Source organism: Protopterus annectens, chromosome 5.part0 (assembly GCF_019279795.1).
Source record: "Protopterus annectens isolate FY-2018-M chromosome 5.part0, PAN1.0, whole genome shotgun sequence".
Taxonomy (NCBI): Eukaryota; Metazoa; Chordata; order Ceratodontiformes; family Protopteridae; genus Protopterus; species Protopterus annectens.
This window is the reverse complement of record NC_056735.1, coordinates 1,821,158,358-1,821,178,046: the sequence shown is the minus strand read 5'-3', so window position 1 is coordinate 1,821,178,046 and position 19,689 is coordinate 1,821,158,358. Positions and strand designations below refer to the sequence as shown.

At 37.0% G+C, this 19,689-nt stretch overlaps 1 protein-coding gene across 44 annotated transcripts in view; it reads right to left on the bottom strand.

Annotated features, from left to right (window-relative positions):
- The window catches only part of LOC122801915 (ABI family member 3 binding protein), a 3,486,228-nt gene that overhangs the window by 183,685 nt on the left and 3,282,854 nt on the right, over positions 1-19,689 (bottom strand). For all 44 annotated transcript variants that reach the window (XM_044071601.1, XM_044071602.1, XM_044071604.1 and 41 more), the window contains one exon: positions 11,557-11,718. In XM_044071601.1, the coding sequence (XP_043927536.1) occupies positions 11,557-11,718 (162 nt within the window). The remainder of the gene's footprint in view (positions 1-11,556; positions 11,719-19,689) is intronic.

Sequence of the window (19,689 nt, the reverse complement as noted above, 5' to 3'; positions counted from 1 at the left end):
TGAAGGAGAAAAGATTGGGAAGGCTATATACACAGAGAAAACTTAATATGTTGTTGTTTTGAATGAATATCAACACCTGCACATTGATGTTTGGATGAAACATGGTTCAATGAGCTAGGTGTCAAACAATCATTAAACTATAAATTACTACATGTTTTGTGAATATTTAATTGAAACAAGTGGAGATGATTTCTCAGACTAGTGGAACACTTTTTTGTTGTCATCAGTATTTCAGCTGTATTTCTTACTACAGCCCATGGCACTTGTCCTTTGAGCTATCCTTGCCTTCTAATTTCTTCTACTGTTTTAATTATGTCCACAACATCGTATAATGGCATGTTATAATGAAGATGAAAAAAATATAACAGCATTTAAGGTGCAGCTGATTACCATCAATTACATCTCCTAGTCATAAAATGCAAATATATAGATGTTGACATCTACTTAGTTCTGATGAACGTATCACGGAATTAATAAGTACTGCATCCAGAATTGGTTACAGAAGGGGCTTAACTTTAAACACTTTTTGTAAAGGGAAGATAATGTTGCACTTCAAAATATTAACTTGTAGCAAACAAATTTAAGGGCCACAAATGCGCTGTGCTTTATTTTATGAGTGAAACTGAGATACATTTTCAGAGTTATACAATATAAGATAAAAAGCCAGTCACTGTTTAGCACCAGTTCAGTGAATGCTTTCGTGACTATGTATAAAATCTCAGATTTTGCAGAACACAAACAAATAAATTCTCTCATAATTCCCATGTTGAAGGGTTATGGCTTGTCTGCCACATCCCATGACATAATCAATATGAAGCTTGCCACATTTACTAAGAAATAAAAACAACATTGCTATTGAAAAATGCTTGCCTTTTTTTTTAAATCATGACTTTAGCACAACCATCATCACTGAATCATTTGATTTGGTATCAGATCAATGATTACAATACACACCTTCATTTAGTAAATTATGCAGTTTTAATTTACAAGGCTTTTGCAAGCTGCAGTTTGGTAATAATAGTGTACTTAGCATAAGTAGGTAGATATAGTAAACCTCCAGACACTGGACCCAACCCAGTTTGGTTTTGTCAAGGGCAGATCATGTCTACTCAACCTGCTGGACTTCTTTGACAAGGTGACCAAAGCAATGAATGAGGGCAAAATCTTTCACACTGCCTACCTTGACCTGACGAAGGCATTTGACAGAATACCCCACTCAGGCATTGTTGACAAACTCAGGAGGTTACATATAAACCTGTATGTCATCTGGTGGATAGCCAAATGGCTCACAGATAGGATCCAGGAAGTTAAAATTGGGAAGTCCACCTCTACAAAGATGCCAGTCACAAGTGGAGTCCCTCAAGGATCAGTCCTTGGACCACTCCTTTTTGGCATTTACTTCTCAGAGGTCAAGGTCAATGTCAGTGATCTCTGGCTGACTAAATTTGCAGATGATTGCAAATTAAGAGCGGTCATTGAATCTTATACTGACACAAATGTTCTCCAGGAGGGGCTGACATAGACAAACAACTGGTGTCAGAGCCATGGACTAAAACTAAATGCCAAGAAATGCATAAGAATATCCTTGGGAAGTGCTCCATCCCTGGTAACTATCATAGTTGACCCAGTAGTCTGGGACTTAGGGACACATACAAATAGTAATCTAGTCTTTGACCATCATGTGTCTACAGTGGTGGGGAAGTCATTTTATGTTGTGCAACTTATAAACAAAGGTATGGCATCTAAGTCCAAGGAAGTCATTGTTCCACTGTATTTGGCATTCATCAGACCTATCATTGAATACAATATCCTCTTTGGTATGTACCTAACAAGGCATATCCAACAATTGGAACATCCACAGAGGTTCTTCACCAAAAGAATACAGGGAGTAAGTAAAATATCCTATGCAGACCACCTCAAGGCCCTGCCCCTATATTCTGTCTCCTACAGGTTTTTGAGGGGAGATCTATGCCTGGCATACAGGGCATTGTCAGACCCCACTCTGATGGACCTCCTGCAAATCCACAAAACAAACAGCATCAGAATTACCCGTTCTAAAGTCTTAAACCTTGCCTGTGATATAGGTATGTATCCCAGAGACTACCCCATATAAAGAATAGGCTCCCCATCCATGTGAAGCAGAGTACCTCCCTAATCCAATTCAAGTGCAATGTGGACAACTGGATGGGAAACCAGAAATTCATCCCTGGTCTGGCACCTATGTCTCTAATGGACACAGGTAACCTGTAAATGGTTCATAACACAGGCCCATGCTTACACTTATCAAGGGTATCAGAACTTGTCAGAGATTTGGGATGCATGGCTAGGCTTAAAAAGGCCCTTGTGGTCATTAGCCTAATAAACCCTGCTGAACCTATGAACTCAGTGTTGTATGGGTAAAGTTCAGCATAACCACATACATGACAGAACTTATTATTTCATAAGGAGTTACATTGCTAGATATATCTAAATACTTAACAGTATAAAAGCTTAAATTAATATTTCCATGAAACAATAATTAAGAATAAATTCCTCACCAAAATTCAGCAAACACTACTTATGTTTATAGGTAGTTACTAGGTTTGAAGTCCAGGGGATCACTGATGAGCCTAACCTAAATTCCCAGATGTCCCATGCACTGGCTGGTTAAGTGACTTGCTCAAGATCACACAGCAGGCAAATGAGGGTTGTGGGAATCAAACTGTGTAGTAGAGGAACTACAACTCACAGATTTAACCCTCTGCACCAACTAAAAGGTTGTCTTTTTTCTGGAATTTTTAACATATGTTTATTTATTTATTTTATTTTACATTTGTTGACCGGGATAGTCCGACTGGATGCATGTCCATTTTCAGCGGAGGCCTGGGCAGAAAAGCTCCAAGGGTAAGCAGATACAGCATTACATAATACCAGCATTACATATTACAAACAGACTATTTACAGAGATTACATAAGTAAGCAAGTTAAACAAGTTCCACAGGTTACAGTTAGTCCTGAGCACAAGTCAGGATTAAATTAAATTACACATTAAACTGGTTAACAGATTTTTACACATTCCAGTTAGCCAGGCTTGATACATTGACATAGCCAGTTAAGTGACAAATGTTGTTTGAGTCTAGTTTTAAATTGACCTAAGGTGGAAAGTAAGGTAATATCAGCTGGAAGAGAGTTCCAGGATCTACTTACAGAGTTTGCAAAGAGAGAATCACCAGCTGTGTTATTAATTTTGCTAGTCTGAATTAGTAGTTTGTTAGAGGATCGAAGCGGTCTAGGATTGTTATAGGGGGTGATAATATTTTTAAGTGCAGGAGTATTGTCCGGATTATAGAGGATTTTATAGGCCATAATCAGTTGGTTATACTGGATTAGGCTAGGTAGTTCAAGCCAACCAAGCTGATTTAGATTGATGCAATGATGTGTCCTAAAAGGCAGCCCAGTGGCAAACCTGGCAATGTGGTTGTAGCAAATTGAGAGTTTGTTAAGGACAGTCTTGTTCAAATTCAAGAGCAGAGGGGATGCATACAGAAGGGTTGAAAGAAGGTGAGAGCGAGCTATGGCAATTTTAGCTGGAGGGTTAGGAAGGCTTTTATTCTGTAAAGTGACCCTAGTTTTTTATTGATGGTTTTGTTAGTTTGGTTAACATGTAGGTCAAATTTGAGATTATTGTCTATGATGACACCTAATAGTTTTGTAGATGGGTCAGGGGAGATTATTGTGCCATCATTTGATTTTATGGTAAAGGTGAAAGCGGTAGACCTACGTGTTGGTGAAAATAACAGCATTGTAGTTTTTTGGGATTTAGGATCAGATGATGTTCAGAAAGCCAGTTTTCTATTGTATTAAAGGTGGTCTGGGTAGCTGACCATAACTCTACTGGAGATGTGGCTGAGCAAATCAGAGTAGAGTCATCAGCATATTGGATACAGCTGACTTTTGGGATGACAGTATAAAGGTCGTTAATGAAGATGGAGAACAGCAAGGGCCCTAGTATAGAGCCTTGTGGTACTCCGAGGGTGTTAGGTAGAAGGTTAGAGAGTTTGTTCTGCCAGAGGACAGCCTGCTGTCGACCATTCAGGTAGGATTGAAACCATTGGAGCGCTCCAGTATCTAGACAGAATGTTTACAGGGTGTGGATTAAAAGTTGGTGATCAACCATATCGAATGCCTTGGAAAGATCCAAAAAGAGGGCTGAGGATATATAATTATTGTTGTGATTATGGTTTATGGTGTTAGTAAAGGCCAGGAGGGCTGAAGTAGTGCTGTGATGAGGACGGAAGCCATGCTGAGTGTCTGCCATAAGGCGATTTTGGATTAGGTGGTGCATGAGTTGTCTATGAATACATTTTTCCATAATCTTTGCCAGTGGAGAGAGTATAGCTATTGGTCTATAATTAGAGAATTCAGTAGAGCTGCCTCCTTTGTGAAGTGGGATTACATAGGATATTTTCCAGATGGTGGGAATTTTAGCTTCTACTATGGTTCGATTGATTAGTGTTGAGACAGGGTAAGCAATAGCATCAGCTGATTTTTGTAGGTACTCGGCAGGGAGTTGATCAGCAGAAAGTGTAGTGGGTTTTAATTTTTTGATCAAGGTACAGATAAGTGAAGTGGCGACTGGTTGGAAGCTGAGCATGAAGTAGGTTTCTAGGGGTGCTACTTTCAGGACCAGGGGAGCTAGGAGGTAGTTGGCTAGCTAGGGCTTGAATTGTCTCAGTAAAGAATCAGTTAAAACTATCAGAAACATCTTCAGGGGTTTTATCAATAGTAGCAGCAGGGATTGGGGTTGAAGTTTGTCCAGGATGTAGTAGATTATTTAAACCTGCCCAAAACTTCTGAGGGTTATTTTGATTTACTGTCTGTAAATTACAGTAGTATTGTTTTTTGTCTTGTAAAATTGATTTTTTGGTTTCGTTTCCTGGATTGCCTGTATTTAATGTGATCTTGAGGGTCTTTAGAAGAACGCCATAAAGTCCATGCTTTGTTTCTAAGGGTAATTTTGAGTTTAGACTCTATAGAAAGCCATGGTGCAGTTTTTGCCTTGGTTCTCTTTGAACGAACAGGTGCATGCAAATCAAGGATCTCAAGGAATTTGTTGTTAAAGTATGCTACTGCTTCCTCTAAGGGGAGGTGTTTTAGAATAGACCAATTACATGAGTTTAGTTCTTGTTGGAATTTGGAAGGGTCAAAGTTTTTATTGTTTCTAACCTTTCTGAGTAAGGGTTGTTGGGAATTAATGGTTTTGTGCTTAATTACATATGTGAGAAGGTGATCGCTTAGGCCATTAAGGAGGGTACCAGAGGTGTACAGTTGGGGGTGACTGTTTATGAGTACCCAGTCAAGTATACTTTCTTTTTGGTTGGGATTACCTATCCTGGTAGGGGTGGATACGATTTGTGTAAATGCATGCAGGTTAATATGGGTGGTTGGGGATTCTAAGGAACAGGTACCCCAGTCTATGTTAAAGTCTCCAAGTAGTAGGGTTTCTTGGGGGTAGTGACATGATAACCAGTGCAGGATATCTTCAAATGTAAATATATTGTTACCTGGGGGAATGTACATACAGATGATATTAATGCATTTATTTTTATTAAGTTGCAATTTGGTGGCAAGAATCTCAGAATTATTAATCTGAGGAGGTTGTATTACATCTATGGTGACATTCAACTCAGATTTATAGAGTACAGCTACCCCACCCCCTTCCTTGAAGCATGATCCAGCCTGTGTATGTTGTACCCAGGTGGTAACACTTCATTGTCTTTAGTGTTAGGTTTTAACCAGGTTTCAGATAAACAGAGAATCTCAGGGGAGTGGACATCCAGAAGTGCATGCAATTCATGTACCTTGTTATTAATGCTTCTAATATTGAGATGACAGACTAGGAGAGAGTTAGTTGGCCTATTAATTGTAGGTTTGTAGCTTAGATTACAAGTAGAGGGGGCATGTGTGTCTGAAGTGAGTGGGCCAAGGTTGGGGTGAATATCACCACCAAGTATTAGGTTGAGTCTATACTTGGTGATGAACTTCAGGAATTTGTTTATTAGTTTGTGGTAGTGTTTGGATCTAGAGCTAATGTGCCTGGGGTTGAGATGTTGATAGACTGAACAAGATGTTGGATAGGATCTGGTACTGTAAGTATGGTTGAAGGTGGAAGGATTTACAGCTGGGGTGATAGTATGGCCTTTTGGGACCTGAAATCCCATAAGAAACTGGTTTTCATACAAGGTAAGGAGGTATGGTGTGAACAAGAGGGGTGTGAACAAGAGGGGTAGTAAAGAGGAGTATATCATTATATGTGATTCAGCTAGTGAGTGAAGGAACTGTTTTACCTGGTGATGCAACACCAGAAGATAGAGTGGTGAGGTAAAGGTACTGGAAGGGGGGATGGGAGAATGCCAGATGAAAGCTAATAGGTGCTATTAAATGTAAGTAGTAGAATAGGGGTGGGTGGAATTATCCCAGATGAAAGCAGATAGGATCTAGAAAGTGGGGGAGTGGCTATAGTACTATAAATTTAGAGGTACTGGGGACGGGAGGGAATTGGGAGCAGGGAGGGGAGCAAAGAAAGCCCGAGCGTAGCGAGGGCGAACATAGCGGGGCTATTGCAGTTTACAAGGTTTCCTAAGGTGTCCTAAAGCTATAAGGTAAGTATTACAGCTCTAATGTAAGAGTCAATTTACTGCAGTTACAGGGGAAGGAGACAACCACTCAAGTATAAACAAAGAACCCTATGGCTGACCAATATGGTGACCTGCTTAATTACAAAGCACTGTAAGTGAAAGCTTAACAAATGCTTTTTGTGTGTAACCTACTCTGTTTAAATGTTGAGAGAAACTGATTGCAGTCCTGTAGACACCATTTTGTAGGGAACTGTAGAGGTCAATCTGTTTAAATGTTGAGAGAAACTGATTGCAGTCCTGTAGACACCGTTTTGTAGGGAACTGTAGAGTTCAATCTGTTTAAATGTTGAGAGAAACTGATTGCAGTCCTGTAGACACCGTTTTGTAGGGAACTGTAGAGTTCAATCTGTTTAAATATTGAGAGAAACTGATTGCAGTCCTGTAGACACCGTTTTGTAGGGAACTGTAGATTTCAATCTGTTTAAATGTTGAGAGAAATTGATTGCAGTCCTGTAGACACCGTTTTGTAGGGAACTGTAGAGTTCAATCTGTTTAAATGTTGATTGAAACTGATTGAAGTCCTGTAGACACCGTTTCGTAGGGAACTGTAGAGTTCAATCTGTTTAAATGTTGAGAGAAACTGATTGCAGTCCTGTAGACACCGTTTTCTGTAGACACCGTTTTGTAGGGAACTGTATAGTTCAATCTGTTTAAATGTTGAGAGAAACTGATTGCAGTCTTGTAGACACCGTTTTGTAGGGAACTGTAGAGATCAATCTGTTTAAATGTTGAGAGAAACTGATTGCAGTCCTGTAGACACCGTTTTGTAGGGAACTGTAGAGTTCAATCTGTTTAAATGTTGAGAGAAACTGACTGCAGTCCGGTAGACACCGTTTTGTAGGGAACTGTAGAGTTCAAACAAAGTCACACCAGGTCAGCCAAGGGGGGAAGAGAGGGGGAAATCCTAAGCACATAGATTTGAAAAATCTCATAAAATCCAGCTACTTCTATATAGATCATGTGCTTGGCTTGTTAATGGTTTGGTTGACAAATGACTTTAAACTTTCATAGCTGTGCTTTTAATTAGATTTGCAGGATTTATGCCCTCAAACTAAATACAAAATATGCATAATAATACCCTTTGGGAAATCAAATATCCAAATATCCCTGCAAATTACAACATTAATAGCACCTCCTAAGAGTGAACCCACTGGTGAGAGACCTGGTGTACTCAAATAGATAGTGATCTGAACTGTGACCACCATGTGTCCACGGTGTTGAGTAAATCCTCCTGTGTGGCTCAGCTTATAAGGAAGGGCATGGCATCCAGATTTAAGGATGTCATAGTACCTCTGCACTCGACCCTCATCAGACCAATAATTGAGTACAATGCACCCTTTAGCATGTACCTCTCCAGGCACCTGCAACATTGGGAGCATCCTCAGAGGTTTCTCACCAAAAAAAATACAGGGTATAATCAACATGTCATATGTGGACGGATTAAAAGTCCTATCACTGTATTTAGTTTCTTAACGATTACTGAGGGGTGATCTGTGCCTGACCTATAAGTCAGTCACTGACCCAGCACAGATGGAAATGTTGCATATTTGAAAAACTAACTGCATGAGGGTTAACTGCTTCAAAGATCTAAACCTGACCTCTGACATGAGTAGATCATGTTGGAGAGACAGAAATGTGTCCTAGTGACTGCTCCTCCTCTGGAATAGGCTTCCTACTTATGTGAAGCAGAGCCTTTCCCTGACCATCTTCAAGCGCAATCTATACCAATGAATGGAAAATCGCACATTCACTCCTGAGGTGGCATCCATGTCCTTTATGGACAGAGGCAGTCTATAAAAACTGTCAAAACCCCACTTGCTGACCCTTATCTTGAGTAAAATCTGGGTAAAACTGGATAGGCTTGTAAGGGCTCTTGAGCCATTAGCCTAGTAATCTCCTATAAACCTATGAATTTCCTATTAACTATGATTGGGACTAAAACTTAACAATAATTATAAAGTGGGGAAGGAAAACTAGCTACCTGTGTATCAAATTTATTCCATACATGGGAGGAAGCTAGTGAATGACACGTAGACCACACATTTAGTCACAAATCCCTCAGAGACTGCCACCATCCTGAAAAGTCATTTAGCAGGAGAAAAAACTATAAAACACAGAAATGCTGAAAAAAAAACAGAAATACACAATCCAGCTCAAACATATTATTAACCCAACATAAAAATAATAGTTAAAGAAAAAAACAGGAATCGAGACTGTGACACAAATTAAACATACCTTACAGTAATACATGTACTAAAACTCCCATTTAAGTATATTACTTGATAAGGGACAGTAAAAGACATTCAAAGAAGCACAAAAAAAACTGCCAGAAGAAAGTGAAAGCATAAATTGCACAAACATGAAGCAGTATTGAAAGGCCAGGATGTGAATAATATGAATGGAAAAGCAGTCTTGTAGCAACAGAAAACAGCAACTCTTACCTATGAGTCAAATTATACATGTGCATGCTCTCGCTCTTACACACCCACACACACACACACACACACACACACACACACACACTTTGTCATTGTTTAACCTAAGAGGTAAGTATGAAAATATAATACATCAAAATAAAACTACATGAATATGAGTGTATTTTAATGTAGAAATAAGACACACCTAAAAATAACCATGGAAACTCTATTAAATAATGCCAACAAGCATACCATCAACTAAACTAACATAAGAAAAATAATGTGGGTAGGGAAGATCACTGTTTGATATATATGTTTTTAGTTCTTGGGAGCTACTTAGCCTTGTGAATATTTTTTAGTGGAGCAATAAGCATATCCTCAGCTAAACTTATGAAATGATGGGGGAGCATTATTGCTTGAATATAGGTATCTTTAAGTTCTTGGAGTTCCCACCAGAATGATTATTCTTCTGAATATCCAGATAAAAATACCCAAACCAGCCAAAGGTTATCCAGTAAGAAAGAAATAACTGCAGCAGAAAATACAAACCAGGTAACCACCAGGACTGTCAGCATATAAAAAAACTTTATTCAGAACATATAGGATAAGTGCTTTCACACAAACTGTGCTTCATCAGATCCAACTATACAAGAAATCTAAAGCACTTTATAAATTGAAAGCAATTAGCAACAACCAATAAAACAATTAAAACAATTACTGGTGCAAACACTTTTTTTAAAATCAGCTTTAAAGGTACAGCAGCATTAATACCAGGCAGCTTGTCTGCCTGCAGCCTAACAATCCATTTAGTTTCAGCTATCTCAACCCTGTTATTAAAGTCCCCACCTCTCTTATCCATACATACTATCTGTAGTGCTAAAAACTCAAAACTGTGTCCAGGTTGCATAGAAATATGCTTTGCTAATGCATTAAGCATATTCTTGCGTTTAATGTCACCTTGATGCTGTAATATACGTTCCTTCAGCATCCTTACAGTCTTCCCTACATAAAATGAAGTGCAATTTCTGCACTTAGCTAAGTATATTAACTCATTCCCTCCAGTACATCTCTTTTGAGTGTGTACCTTTAACTCCCAGAGGGCGTGGCTTGAACCTTTAAAAAATGAAGTTCTCACCTTGCAGTTCTAACAAATACTCATTGACATAGGTCAAACATCAATACAGCTGTATTTGCCATCATGTATATTTCAAGATAAAATATTCCGATACCTTGTATGTAGCATGGTTTTGGAAGTATTAATGCAAATATGAATAAGGAATATTTGATGCCTAGAGGTGCAGTAGGAAGTAACTGCAGATGCACCTGGAGGTGTCACTTGGATGTAATGAATTAAACCTTTAGGCTTACAGTCATCGTAAAATCTCAGTAAAAAGGTACTCCAGGGTGGGCTGCTTAAATCTAGCCTCACTGGAAATGAAGCTGCAAGCCTTACATGCTGCTGTACCTTTAAAGCCGATTTTAAAGAAACACAGTTTGCACCAGTAATTGTTTTAATGGTTTTATTGGTTGTTGCTAATTGCTTTCAATATATAAGGTGCTTTAGTTTTCTTGTATTGATGGATCTGATGAAGCACAGTTTGTGTGAAACCGCTTATCCTATATGTTCTGAATAAAGTTTTTTTATATGCTGACAGTCCTGGTGGTTACCTGGTTTATATTTTCTACTGCAATTACATTCTTCTGAATATCTTTCAGGCTGTGTTACCTAGAAAACAATATACACTGTTGCATAGCATTGTGCTACTGATGTGTGAATCTACCCACCTGCCATATAGTGTAGTGTTATGTAATATTGGCATTTGTTTATAAAACTGGAGTGTGCAATAGCATACAGAGTTTGACTGAAGGATACTTAAATGTCTGTCCAGAAAATTTCAAACTAAAGTTTAACACAGTTAAACGTTATAACCCTGCACAGCAATCACTTAGTTAAAATGGGTGGTAGAACTATTTTACATTAAAATATAGTACATAACATACAATTATCATATGTGAAATACATGTGAAATGTAAAACACAAACTCCAAAAAATACAGATCCCCATTTCACAAGTAGAACTAATTACTTGCAGGGGAGGGCATGTACATATATTGCCTCATGTCCAGGGATTGTACTACATTCACCCTTTAGTTTCATGTCTCACAACACCCCTAAGCAAAGGGCAATATCTGCACCTTGGAAGGCCTTTTGTGCTATATTGTATGTGTATTATAGTCATCTGTTGGAATTTGTGCTGTATTTTATATCTTGACTTGGTTATTGGTATATTATTGCATGTCAATAACTGCATTTTAAAAAAGATCTTATAGCTTTCATCTAAATTCAGAAACCTTGAAAACTGATTCCTAAATGGACACCATTATTCCATCTTACACTAGTTTCAGTTTCTTATATTAGTTGACGAACACATTAACAAATGTTAGCAAAGTTCATTCAAATACCTCCAAGTGAGTCACCAAGGTAAATCTTATATCTCAGAGAATTGCAGAGTTGGACACCCACAAACTTCTTGTACCAAGTTCGTTTGACAAACTGTTTTCCGTGGCACTCTGAGTAAGTATCTGACTTGAAGCGGATTTCTGTCCAGATGGCATCCTTCCCCACTAAAGAAGAGTAGAAATAATTAGAACAATGACAGTCAGTAGTACTACACTTAACTAGAAACTATGGCAATGGGTAGAGAAAATTAGAACAGTGACAGCCATTGATATAACATCTAACTAGTAACTGTGGCAACATGAAGAAAGACAATGGAACTATAATACTAGTACTGGACTTTATGCTTATTTAATAATCATTGCACTGTTTTTAAGATCTCAAAGTTATGCAACACAAGTTACAGCTGTGAAAAGAAATCAGAATTTCAAACAAACTAAAGTAAAATATGCATTCAGAAATTACTCCCGCTTCCTAGACTAGTTTTGAGACTTATGAATCTGTATTCATTGATTTCTAGATTTTTTTAATTTTTATCTTCACATTATTTTTCTTGAAACTTGTGATCTGCACAACTAGGATCCATGCATGATTTAATAATGCCTGGCAAGCATGGAAGACGCTCACAGAACAAAATCCTAAAATATGCCTAAACATCCAGTATGATGACAGATTCATTTTTTTAGGAAGTTAGCCATACCCAAGAAATTAGTAGTGATATACCTTGAGATAAGCAAAGACAGCACTGTATTTAACAAAGATTCTGAAAAATGAGTCTGATTTTTCTTAAGCACTGTACATTATGAAAAACAGTTTTCGAAAATAAGCCATTTCATCAGCTTTTCCACCAAATTTCTGAGAACAGCATCATTACTGAATCTGAGATTCACTGACAGCTGACTTAAACGTCCTGTCAGCAATAACTGAAGTAAGACTCATCCATTCAGTCTTTGGTAGGTAATGCAAGTTAAATATGGACATTTTATTTATTCCTTTTGATGGCCATATGGATGAACTGATCACGAGTGACAAATTTTTGACATAAATTAAGTCATTTTATTGGATGTTATAGAAGAAAAAATTCAAGCCAAGCTGTACATTTTTGCTATGAACAGGGCTACAGAGAATCAGAAAGATTATGGAAACAATAGCAATCTAAACTACGTTTAAATAAATAAGAAATGTGATGGAATAAGAAATGCACATTACAAAACTTTGCTCATCTAAAGCTGAAACTCCTCAAAACTGATGTCACCAGCAGTTTAAGGAATGTTGTTTTTCTATTAGGCTTAGCATTTTTCCTAGTAATGAATGCAATGACTTTTCAAGGTGCAGAGCTAAGTTATATGGCCAAATGCAACTTGTCAGCTTTGGACTCTTTTCCAAATATTGATAAACTATATGCATCTTTGTAGCTCTTTGAAACTGTGGTGATATATGGTGATATACTGTTATTTGCAAAGTTGTGTGTCTCTATGACCAGTCTGTTATGTATAGTAATCTGTACTCTAATGGGGTTATTTGTCTCAAGTTTAATTTCCTCAGAACTCTTTTGGGCTACTCATCTGTTAGCAATTAGTGTGGTGGTATATATATCAGGCACTACTGGCCTTGAAAAATTACATGTTGATTAAGCAGAGCTTGTGTATTTATTACAGAGTTCTGCCATTTCTTGCAGTTCAGTAGTAGTTGTATAACTTGTCTAAATGAGATTGCCAGCAAATGTCCATCAAAGCGTTCACTGGAACATACAGCAAGCCACAGAAAAGAATGCACTTAGCTTGAGACAGACTGATAGGTGTGATTATATGGTAGTGTTTAAGAATGTAAAATTGAAACATATAAAACTGAATCTCTAATAATATAAAAATGGTTTACCTTCACTAGGTAGCAAATGAAATATGCGACAAGTCAAATAACCAACTCACAATGTCAGAAACTGCACGTTCGACTGCTAAAAACAGCGAAAGTGCAACACAACGAATTCAACTATCCAGAAATGTCGGAAGTGTTTGAAATACCCAACATTTCCTGATATCTCCAAAGACCATTATGCAAGGAGTAAAACACCCCTGCACTCCCCATGAGGGAGGCTGCATCCCCTCACACCCCCCTACTAATTTAATATAATAATTCTGAGATCGCACTACAGTGAAGGAAAGGGTACATGTCCCGATCCCCGCTGTAGTGCGATCTGCACCTGGAATGCCGAATTGAAATGAATGAATGCACACCGGCATTCGCTCATTTGAATTCACAACTATGTGATTCGATATTCCCAAATCTTGCCATTGTACTTTCGCACTTTAGTGCGTCATACAACGGACTCCCAACCTAATGAAGGTAAACCTATAAAACCGCTGCTATGAATTTATATTTCAATATTTTTCACAGGACAGACACAGAAGAGTTACTTCTACACCAGAAAACTGTGTCTAATGTTAACATTAGAAATAAAGCATATCTTAAATTTGCACTCATTGGTGGAATAAATATCTTGCCAGAGTACCAAATAAAAGCTTATTTCAATTGAAAAGACAGAATTTTCTTGGTCTTTCCAAGTGCTGCAAGTTTGACTTTATACAGTTGCCTCTTCCACTTCCCAGATTTTATCTGTTTCAGTGGCACTTAAACACTTCTGTAGAATTTCCATCCACCATTTCCATCTGAGTAGGCATTCCAAGGTCCCACAAGTGATTCTGTAAAATAATGTTTTCTTAAGTACATCCTAAATTGTTTCATTTCCAGTTTACAGCATTGACTTGTCTTTTCTTTATTCTTCTTGTGTTCTGGTATAGGTGCACCCTTTCCACTTGTTACATAAAAATAAAGTGACAATATCATATTCTTCCATTTTCTCTTACAGGATGTATGTCACATCTTCTGAGTTATTTTTTTTCACAACCCCATTCATTCACCTCAGTGCTTTGGTAAGTCTCTGCTGCAAACTATCAGACAAATTGCTAATTTTCCTGTATGGTTATCAAATGTTGACAAATAACTCCAGCTGCGTCAATATCCTACAGCGTGGAGAGATTATTTCAGCTTCTGTTGGGTCCATCTTACCTACACCTATACGGTAGAATCTAAGTGCCATTGCCATCCATAACGTTTTCACTTTTTACCATATAACTAAGTCTAGAACTGATTATAACCTTCAGATCCCTTTTCTCCTCTATCTTCTCTATAGCCATCCATACAATTTATCATGCTCTTTTCCCAAAAGAGTATATAATTTTGTAATATTTCACAAGAAATTCCATATTCTACTTACTGTCTTACTATAACTGATATCACTAAATAGTATACTTTCCATTCAGGCCAACACACACATCCCAGTAATGGCAACAAGCAGTGTGGCCTTGCTATAAAACTCTAATAGGTTAACCAACAGAAATGTACTATGCAGACCAACCATAGTACCAAGCCTGTAGCATGTATCCCTATGTTGTTGGCACAGAGGGATAAAACCCTAACTGATAAGCAGATAATCTAAGACTGATTATGGGGCTTTGGTGCTGGAAGACCCAGACAGGGGAGGGACAGAGTGAACACCTTATGCTGGCTTGCCCATTCAATGAGATGGAGATGATGGTCCCAGTCAACTGACTGCTTAACAATTACTCTAGGACCAAGGAACATGGGCTTGGTGCTCCCAAGCTACTAATGGTAGCTCACAGAAATTGTACGTGTATGGGAGTAAACACACACTATGGGGAGAGCACAGGATGCCCCTGTGGTGACAAAGGTACCCATGTCAGCCCTCAGGACAGGATTAGAGACATTAAAGACAATACTCCAATGACTGCATGCATGAGAGCTTGCAGAATCTGCTCTCACCTATGGATTAAGGAGGACTGAACCTCAGTGGAGGTATGATTGTTAGCAAGCAGCAGACTGAAAAAAATGGTAGCATTTCACTGATTGCTACGTTTTCTCCAGAGATGGACACTTACTTACCACCCACTGTATCTAGTCAGTCAGTCAGCAAGCTGTCTATCCATCACATTATTTTGTGCCCCATGTGAAATCATTACCCACCAGTCTACTTAGCTTTCTTGTTGAAGTCGAAAAATCATAATTTATTGTGTTTCCTCCATCTACATCAGTGTGATCAAATAACAGAGGAATGGATCAGGTTGGACTGTCAAGAGATGTAGCACATGAAACCATACAGTTGGCTATCAGCAATACATTCACCATTAAACAATTTCATATGTCTGTCCTCCGTAACTTCTTCTGTAACCTTCTCTGTGCTGAAAGTGAGAATGACAGGCCTGTAATTATTCATCTCTTTCCAGAGCCCACCACTGCGCAATGGGTCTACGGTCATCACCCTCTAATACTACATCACCTGTCCATTTTTAAGACAAGACTATGCAGTTTAACTAGTGTTCCTTAAGCACTTGTTTCCAATTGATTTAGTACTTCAGGTTGCAGCTTATCTATTCAGTGTGCCTCATCTTCCAGAGTTCAGCTGGTTCTTTCCGTTTCTTCCTTTGCACTTTCCTCTCCATTTGCCTTTATTATAATCACCTTATCCTCCTATGCCAGGCATATTACCTACCATTCCTTGGGTATTTCTGCGGGATTATTTTCCCTACAAATATTAGATACAGCTCCATAAAAAACTAACTAGTCAGTCACAACTTATTTTATATATATATATATATATATATATATATATATATATATATATATATATATATATACACAGAGAGAGAGAGAGGGGGGTTATGGAGTATTCACCTCACATCCAAAAAATAGTAATAATAATAAGTTGTGACTGACTAGTTAGTTTTTTAGGGAGTTGTATCTAATATTTGAGCAAGGCAGAAATTATAATTACAACCCTCCAGTCGGGAGGATTGCAGGATGATATATTAGAAAATTTATTGGAGCAGAGTGAACCAGAGGCAGGAAAGGAAGCTTTGTGGGGTGAAATAATGGAGAAGTTGTGCAGCAGTGAAGAAAGGAAGAATAAATAATTTGTGGAGATAGTAAGGACACAAAAGCAACAGAAAAAGAGTGTAAAAAATGGACAAGGTGGAAAAGAAGAATTATGTTGTGAGAATTGAATGTAAAGAAGAAATTGAGTTCGACAGTTATGAGATTTGGGACAAGATAGTTGTGCCTTTAGGAGTAAAGGCTCAGGAAGTAAGAGAATTTGTTCTAATAAATAAAAAGTCATATTGCTACATTTTTGTTGATAATGCTGAAGTTTTAGATTTTTTTTTCTAAAGAAGTATAGAGAGAAAAAAAAACATTTATCCATGGAACAGTTATTTAGTTAAGAGATTTTTTGAGAAATGCAAAAAAGACATTAACATACAGTTTTGAACACAGACTGAAACACAGACTGTTACAAATATTTAAGAACTTTTGTAATGAAGTAAAATACATTTCTTAACTTTTTGATAACAGAGGACTTTGGACATGTGCTTGAGATTATAATGTGATTCTGAAAATAGAGAATGGTAAAAATTGTACATATTCAAAGTATAATTAATGTTGATGGGAATATTGTTGATGGGGACAACCAAAGACATGTTTTTGTTTTGGTGGGGGGAGAACATTTTGTAAATAATTGTGATAAAAAATATGTTATTTATGTGGGGAAATGGGTCATAATGTGAAAAACTGTAATGAAATGTGTTATAAATGTAAGCAAATAGGACACATATGGATGGATTGTGAGAAGGAGAGGAGGGTAGAATGTGAAACTGAACAAAAAAATAGAAATGAAAACAATATATTACAATTAGAGGAACAACAAACAGAGGAACAAGTAGTGAGGCACATCAAGAAGAAAGTTTAGATAATATGCAAAAAGGGAAGGAGAAAGGGAAAATGGTACAGAGATCAGTGATGAAGAAGATATAAACTGGAAAGTGGTTAGAAAGGAGAACACAATTGGGAAAAAAGTTAAAGATAGGAAAATAAATTTTTCAGGAGTTGGGAATAAAAGCTAAAAAGAAAGGAAATTGATAATTATAATAATTTCTAGTAGAGTAGAAAGAAGTGTAACAAATAATCTTAGAATACTATTGATTAATGTTAATTGTATTAAAAATATAGTTAGGAGAATTGGAATAATAGAATGGCATAATATGTGTGATGTAGATATAATAATACTACAAGATATTAGGATTTTAAATAAAGAAGAAAGAGAACAAAGAGAAATACTCTGGGCAGGTGGTATAATATAGAATTTAGGACATGAAAGTTGTTCAGGAATTGTTGTATTATACAGAAAAGGAATAAAAATTCTAGATGATAATTTAGTTGAATTAGGTATGTTGATGGTAGTAGAATTTAATGGGAAAAGAAAGTGTACAGAATAGTAGCAATATATGCACGTTATATAAAAAAAGGGAGAATTATTTTCTGATATATTACATTATGTGATAATTCATATGGATATTATAACAGGAGATTTTAATTGTAACCTAAGAAATAAAAAACAAAAATATAGGACTGACAAGAAAGTAATGAAAGAGATAATAAAATGTGGGAATTTAAAATTATGGATTTTAACTAAAACACGTATCAGAGAGGAAGACTTCAGACAGAAAGATTACTTTTTGTTATCAACTATAAGACATCATACAAGTAGTAGAGTCAGTGTGTTTTGGATCATTTAATAATATGAATTGAGATAGATGAAAATAAAGAATATATTAAGATAGGTAAGGGAAACTGCGGTGGTGGTGCTGCGGTAGTGTTGTCGCTTCACGGTAAGATGTTGTCCTGTTCGATTCTTAGCAAAAGCGTCTGCTGTGTGGAGACATGCATGAATGGGTGTACCTTCATTGAAAGTTGTACGTCAGGGCTGGCAACTAGGTACGTAAAAATCTGCTGCCAATCATTAGCGGACCGGAGTTCCGCTGTGGCGACCCCTAACCGGGAAAAGCCAAAAGATACAACAACAACATTAAGATAGGTAAGGGTATTAAGAGAAGTAATGAAAAAGACTGGAACAAGGATGGTTAGGAAGACATAATACATTTATGGAAGGATCATTTAACAATGAAATTTTCTTACAAGAACTGGATGGAATGCTGGATTACATTTAAACAGAAATATAAAAAGATGTATTTTATATGGGAGAATGAGATAATAAGTAATATGGACCAATTCAAAAGAATGTTCTAAGCCATTTAAATAAGAATGAAAGGACTTATTTTAGGAAAGACCATGGATTTTATCAGAGCAATCAAGAGAAAATTAAAGAGTTATTCTATAGGCAAAATTATTTTTATAGGGAAAGAAGGAAAAAGTATCACCATACCTGATTACTAAAGTAAAAGGCAATGGTGGCGTAATGAGGGAAATGAAAAGTAATAATGGGAGTACTGAGAAAGAGCAATCTAAAATAATGGATGTTGTAGTTATGTATGTGAAAGAAATGGTAAAAGGAAAAGCTTGTAGAAGGTAAAATGTTATTTAGAAGAAATAAACAAAGAATTGGAACAGCAAATTACAGTAGCGGAAATGGATAAAGTGATTAAAAGTGTATGTGGATACAACAACTGGACTGGCTGGTACAGAATATCAAATGCATATAAAATTAATTATAATTAGGGCAAAAAGAAATATTAATAAAACTATTTAATGAATGCAGTAGGTGGACTGGGCACTCTAAATTGGCCCTAGATGTAAGGGTGTGTGTGTATGTGTGTGTGTGTGTGTGTGTGTGTGTGGTACAGATGAACTACCATGGCAGGGCTAGCCACTTGGTTGTGTAAACCTTATCTTAAGATTGTCATTGTTGAAGTGACACCCTGACTCCATGTGCAAAAATGGGAAAAGGGGCTGAGGATTGATGGATGGATGGATTTAATGAATGGTTAAATAATAGAATATATGAAGAAATATGTGAAGGAGTGATAACATTTATGTGGAAGAAAGGAGAGAAGGAAGAAATAAGAAACTGGAGACCCATAATGTTGAATAATTCTAACTATAAATTGTTTCTGAAAGTAATACATAAAGATTAGAAGATACATTGTATTATATAATAGAAAAAGATACTTATGGGGTTAAAGAAAAGGGGGTCCAAGTATTAATGATGCTTAGAGAAATAGTAGATGATATTAAGAAAGGACAAACAGAACTAAAATTAATAGCAGTAGATA